A 6,773-nucleotide genomic window follows, 5' to 3' on the forward strand; every position below is an offset into this window, starting at 1 on the left:
CGAGCCGAGTTTTAAAACACTAATAACGCTTGCATGACGACGTGGGACCCGCATTTCCAACTCCAACGGTGCATCACCCAAAAACCCACAATGGCAGCCAGCTGTAAAGCAAATGGCACCACTGTAAATTAAATTACATAACAGGGGTAGCAACGTCTTTCCATTTTCCGTTATCCTTTTTTTTCATTTTCTAATTTGCATATCTCTGTTTTTCTCTATTATCATCACTCTCTCTCTCTCATCATGTTCCCTCGCTCTTAGCTAGATATAAATTCGTAGGAGAGAGAGAAAAATCTTTCAATTCAGAAGAGAAAAATCGCATTCGAGAGAAAATTGAAGGGTTTTTCGGAATCCCGAGGTCAAATCTAGCTTCAATTCTAGGGTGAGAAGAACAATACCTGTTGTTGTTGTTGATTCTTGAATCGAATTGAGGGGGAAAAGCAAAAGAAAGAAAGAGAGAGAGAGAGAGAGAGATACCCAGATAGCTAATTAGGGTTTAGAGCGAAAAAGGTGAAGTGGGTTTGCTCAAAGTTGGGATTTTGGGTTGTTGTTGTTGTGGTGGTGGTGGTGGTGAGTGAAAGAGAAAGATGACGGATGTGATGCTGCATATATACGATGTGACGAATAGCGGATCTGAGAAAACCAACAGCACCATTGTTCAGATCAACAAGATCTTCAAGGATGGGATTGGTCTTGGTGGCATTTTTCACAGTGCTGTTCAGGTTTAATTTTCTTCCACCACTCTCTTTTTCTTTGTGGAAATGAATGATTCCGTTGTTGTTGATTGGATCCGGGTTTTGATTCGTGTGTTAATGTTGATTTGGGAGTGTAATTGTCAAGTGTGACTTCACTGTTATTATGGGGTTCCATTTTTTCTGTTTGTAGTTTGAGGTTTATAGTTATACTACAGATTAAATCTCTAAATTTTGATTCCTATCAGTCTCTTTTTCTTCTTCTTATTATTTGTTTGAGTGCTGTTTGCGTAAATCAGTGCAAGAAACATCTACTAGCTTTTATTTGCGTGATTGGTAGTTATATTAGTTAGGATTCATGTGTTTATTTTACATTTATCCATTTTATAACTACTCTATGTAGTCTTTCATTCCCCAGCACGTGTGAAAAACGTGTATGCTGTCATCAATCAATGAAGTGGGTAGCTTATTTGTGGGAGATATTCTAGATGCTGCTTCTAGACGTTCCTACGATTGTTGTGTATAGTGGGTCAGCCTTAGATAAGTATGGCAGATAAGTGTTGAAGGTGTGTGTAGTTCATGGTTGTAACTGGCTAATTGCTGGGGTGTTAGAGGAGAGGTCATGTAAGAATGGAATAACTTGAGATACGGATTATGGACACTGGCTAGTTGAGGTGAATGATGGATGGTGTATGAATTATTATGATGCAGCTGCAACAGTTGTAATTGTGGATACAATATAACTTTGTTGGAAGATTTTAGGGGAAATCTGTTGCACACTAGTTTTATTTGCTGATACTGGACACAAGCCTACACCCAAATAATTTAGTTTTGTTCCGGCTAAGTTTCTTCTTGAAATCTTTCTTTTACTAGTAATGGACTGGTCATTAGTTACCAGGTCAGCCATCTTCAAATTGTTCCATTATGAGGAGTTTTCTGTTAGTAAATTGCCAGGGTTTTACTGGATTATTTGATAAAATGAAGCAGGTTAATAGTTATAATTCGATTTTGGTCCTCTCAGCATAGTAGGGTAGGGAGCAGTTAGAGAACTCAGATTGTAGTTTGTTGAGATATTAGTTAGGAACAAGATAGAGACATTTGTTATGTCAATTGGATAAATAGTGGAAATAAGGGGAGAGAAATGGGGGATTCAGATTTGTTACTTTAGAAGAGTGATTTCTCTCCTTATATGTTCAGAATCCATTCACTAATAATAGATCTGTTCTAGGTCCTTCTATCTTTCGTCCTGCTCTTGAACTCTTAATTTTGGGTTCAAATCAGGTCCAGGCATGTGAAATCTTGAATGTGGTGCCAAGTGCTATCAGTTACAGAAGAAAGAAGAGCAATTGTGTAATTGTATTATCTTCTGTCTTGCTTGTAAAGATGAATTACTTGACTTAGAATACTGTTGAGGAAACTAGGAGGAAGTATCGATAAATTTATAAGACATGATTAACGCTCAAAGCTAAGGGACGTGTGACAAGAGTCGTTAGAAGAAAGGTATATAGACCTTGGGGCTGATGAAAACCACTGGGTAGTTTTGTATGAGCATAATCTTGTAATGCTAAGATTGGATTTCTTCTAAGACATTTTGTCCACGTTATTCTCACAAGACTTGGCAAGATTAGAACTAAGTTTTTGAGGTGTGAACCTTTGTTTCAGTAATCTGTACTCTTTGTTTAATTTGGAGTTTTGTATGAGAAATCTTCATCATTTATTTGGAACAAAGAGCCTAAGAAACTATAAAAATATTTGACTAAACGTTATTGTGTTTATTAGTTTCATTTTTTGTTATTACTTGTATATCTAATTATTCATCTCCTTTTAAATGTTAAAATAAAATCATGAGGGGTGCAATTATTTAATTTCATCCTCCAGCTATTCTTTTTCACCCTCCCCAGTCCGAATAACAAAAAGAACTTTCCTAGCAGTTTGAGAGGGAAAATCATCTTTTCTACTGACTCATTGGGAAATATGGTGATGATGTTCATGGTTTATTATTTATTTTTTTATCAAAGGAAGTAAAACTGAAGTATCAAGTTTTGCACCTTCTTTGTTAATGTGGTACATCTAAAGTGGAAACTGCTGTCCTCATAAATTTACCTTTTTTTTTTTAATCTTGGTGTATTATATGCATGCATTTTATTGGTCCAGATTTTTCTTTCATTGACTGCTGCAACTTCCTTGATATTAAGGTAGGGATATATACATTGCCACATGCTGACATATTAGGATTGTTTGTTCTACTGTTATAGGTTTATGGGGAGGAGGAATGGTCTTTTGGATATTGTGAGCAAGGCACTGGAGTATTTAGTTGCCCTTCTGGAAAAAATCCAATGTATACATATCGTGAGTGCATTATTCTTGGGAAAACAAGCTTTTCCATTTTCAAGGTAAATCAAATTTTAAGAGAACTTAGTAGAGAGTGGCCCGGAAGTTCGTATGATCTATTGTCCAAAAACTGCAACCACTTCTGTGATGAATTCTGTGAGAGGCTTGGTGTACCAAAACTTCCAGGTAAACATCTAACTATAATGTTATTTGTTATGTGCATTATAAACCTTTGTCGCAGAAATATGGCCTAGCAATATTTAGGGCCATTTCATGTAAATTCTGTGAAATATTTCTTCTACCATTTTAGTATAATACTTTTTGGAAGTTGAATCCACTTAGATAGCTATGCTCATTATTATACTGTACCCAAGTTACATGCCATTAACTTTACTAATTTTAGATGATAGAAATATGTGCCAAACTTATCCATTAGTTCACGTAAAATGTTGTTGGCTTGGATTGCAACTGTCTTTGTCTTTCTAATATAGGGAGAGAAAGTTGGGAAAAGAATAAAAGATCAAGTTGAGTTACTATTAGTGTTACAGGACAGGGAGATAACTGCTCGGACATGGAAAATGAACTTGGGTGGTTTCTAAAGGTCTTACAGACTTACACTCAGAAACTGGAGTTATTGGGTTTAGGGTAGATATGATAATTTGCCATTAACTCATTTTTCAATTGATATCTGCTAATAGAGGTTTTAGCATTGATCCATCTTGTGAATTATTGCTCTGTATGTTATGTTATAGCTTCCACTTTGTATTCTGACTGCTTCCATGACAGGTTGGGTTAATAGGTTTGCCAATGCTGGTGATACAGCTATGGAAGTGGCTGGAAATACTGCATTACGGGTGCGTTATGAATTTCAAACTTTACTAACTAAATGATTATGTGAATTTTGCTGGAGTTGTCTCATCAGAACTCGGAGAATACTTTCAGTACTCCCTCCCATAGTAGGTATTCTCCGGTAAAATAATTGCTTAGAATCTTAGATTGATAGATTTCTTATAATTTTCCTTCAACAAAAGAAAAAATAGTCGTACAAGGTCAATAGAATATATACTATGGAACTGAAACTTTTTTTCTAACGCCTGGATGTTCTTGTATGCTTTTGGCTTTAGACTGAACTAATCATGTAGTTATGCATATCTTGTGAAAATCTATTGTTGCACTGATAATAATACCTTGTTATTGCAGTTCCGGCAAGCCAAAACAGAGATTGTATCAGCAAGCAAAGTCGCATACAGGTTCCTCGTAGGTGTTACTAATAATGTTAAAACTGGCCCAGAGTCCCCTAACAATTCAAACAGAGGAGGAGGATCCCCTAGATTTCAAGCTTCTTGGTTGAAAAACATTATTACTAATGGTGCTAAACCATCTACTAGTTCAGAAGGTGAGAGTCAGAATGGGGTTGTGCCACTACAACACACACGAGAAGATGATGACAACAAGGCTCTGCTGCGTAGTTCATCTTCACATGATAGTTGAGTGAGTCTTGGTTGAAAGCATAGTTCTTCTGTGTATTGTAATGTGTAAGTCAAAAATCAGAAACAATTTTTTTCATATTCATTGTGTAGCAAATGTAAAATTTTCAGCTCTTGTTCAACACCAATCTTATTGGTGCCTCGTAAGACTTTATCATTTAAAGGTAACTGTGATGTTTGCTCTTTCCTCTCTCAATCTTATTTGATCAAGCTTGTTATAGTAAAAAATTCACGTCATTGGTGTTTAACCTGTAAAGTAATGCTGGTAGATGTAGCCCTTGTTTCCTCTCAAACATCAAGTTTACTAACTAAACCATTGTCTTGGCATCCATCCATAGCACTTATGCAGTTTGCCACTGATTGACGTTAAGTGTTGGTAATGTGAGACGTGAACTTATATATATAATTAATTAATAACTTGTTTTTGGTCAAATTATAATTAATAACTAATTCCCATAGAGCCGAGTTGTTGGTGACATATGGATCCAAAGAAAAGGTTCTACTCATTCATTCTACTATTATACCATATACCCTCAACAAAGAGAACAGAGAAGATTGCTGAGTGCGGCTCTGAAACATACAACCGATGGCCCGGAGCTTCTTTTTTATCCGTATTATGATCAAATAGTTCACAAAATGAGTTGTAAAGTAGGCATTGCCATTGGCCTACTTTCTTGAACCAGTAACTATATTTGATCATTATATCAATAACAAAGTGGAACGTAGCATTTGATCTTTTAGTCAAATATATTTGAGGTACTCCAAATCCTCATAAAGAAGTAAGTGTAGAGCATACTTAATAGTTAATGTTTCTAGGAGCTCTCTTCTCTACGTCCTAAAGATCTATGCCATAATAGTATGAATCAAACTTTTATAAAAAGTTTAGAAAGACATGGTTATCAAAACACACTTATATTCTTGGTGAGTACGAAACTCAATGTCTTGCAAACGAGGAAAAAAGCTCCTTATATAGGCAATGAAGCTCAAACCTCAAATATAATCTATAACTACTACAAAGGGATAACTTTTGGCCACTATTCACATTAGGGTTTTTCAGAAATGCTTCGCAGGTGCACCATAAGGATTCTTTTTGTTACTTTTTGTTTTTTTATTTGGTTTAAATTGAAGTTTTAAAATTTATTAGGTTATGCTTCAAAAGTTATTTTTTGTTTGTATTTACTTTGGTTGAGTATGACGGAAAAATTTCATATTGTTAATTTATAGCTCTCTGTAATAATTCTTTTGGTATATAATATTTATAATGTGGATATTAATATTGATAGTGTAGAGTATTTAAAAAAAATATTGATAGTATAGATAATTGTGGGCTTAAATTATAGAAATAAAAAATTATGAAATTAAATATTGAGATTAATATTAATTTTATATATGATACGAAATTAATAATTGTGTGTCTAAATGCTAGAAATAAAAAAGTGGTACCCTAACGTTTGTCTTTTTAAGTTGTGACAAACAGGTTCTGAATCTAACCCAAGCCTATTCGTTCAGAAGAAGAAGAACCAAGGGTTACTAAAAAGAGAGCTCTTTAAGCCACCATGTTCATTCTGAACAGTGGCAAATACTTCAGAAGCTCTGAAGATGGAAGCTCTCAAGAAATTCTGAAGAACTCAAGTCAGAAGTTCTGAAGACCAGATGTTCCAGTGGAACGGTCCAGAAGCAGAAGACTCAAGTTCTGAAGACCCAAGCTTTTCTAGCTCTGACGATCAGAAGTTCTGAGGAACTTGTTCAGAAGCAGAAGTTGCAAGGTCAGAAGAATCCAAGCTTCAATCTGACGATGATCAGAAGCTTCACCAACGTTCATCTGAAGCTCCTTGATCTCAAGTCAACCGGTGAAAGGACAGGTCGCTTTCACAGTACAACATCGTAAAATGGCTGAACTTGTTTTGTTCGTTAGGTGTTTGTAGACAGTACTCGGCCAAAAGGTTGAAAAGTGATCAGTGATTTTTTGCTGAACCTTTTAGAGGAAATTTTTGTCATTTACCTTTTTGTTGGTGTTAACCAAAAGGTTGAAAAGTGATCAGTGATTTTTTGCTGAACCTTTTAGAGGAAATCTTTGTCATTTACCTTTTTGTTGGTGTTAACTTTTTGGAAAACTTTTTTAATGTTTTGTGAGAAAAAAACTTTTATGGGGTTCATTTGCTTTTGATCATGGGTATAAAAGGGACTGGTGTTGAATGGATATCAGGCATAAACGTTCAACATTATTCTGAGAACAAAAATTTGTGTCTTTACATTGGTAATT

The 6,773-nt window shown here is 35.2% G+C and overlaps 1 protein-coding gene across 1 annotated transcript; it reads left to right on the forward strand.

The window, feature by feature from the left end:
- Positions 1-216: 216 nt before the first annotated feature.
- Positions 217-4,706, forward strand: LOC130738102 (deSI-like protein At4g17486). The gene is made up of 4 exons (XM_057590007.1): positions 217-722; positions 2,948-3,209; positions 3,810-3,877; positions 4,224-4,706. Exons 1-4 carry the CDS (start codon positions 588-590, stop codon positions 4,512-4,514), a joined length of 756 nt encoding a protein of 251 aa, XP_057445990.1. The 5' UTR covers positions 217-587; the 3' UTR covers positions 4,515-4,706.
- Positions 4,707-6,773: the final 2,067 nt, after the last annotated feature.

The sequence above is a fragment of the Lotus japonicus genome, chromosome 2 (assembly GCF_012489685.1).
Source record: "Lotus japonicus ecotype B-129 chromosome 2, LjGifu_v1.2".
In the NCBI taxonomy this organism is placed as follows: Eukaryota; Viridiplantae; Streptophyta; class Magnoliopsida; order Fabales; family Fabaceae; genus Lotus; species Lotus japonicus.

Bases quoted from the DNA above. Each gene is read 5' to 3' on its own strand.
- LOC130738102 (XM_057590007.1), top strand. From the start codon at position 588: ATGACGGATGTGATGCTGCATATATACGATGTGACGAATAGCGGATCT. The intron at 3,210-3,809 runs GTAAACATCTAA...CTTCCATGACAG, and splicing joins TGGTGTACCAAAACTTCCAG to GTTGGGTTAATAGGTTTGCC. The intron at 3,878-4,223 runs GTGCGTTATGAA...TTGTTATTGCAG, and splicing joins CTGGAAATACTGCATTACGG to TTCCGGCAAGCCAAAACAGA.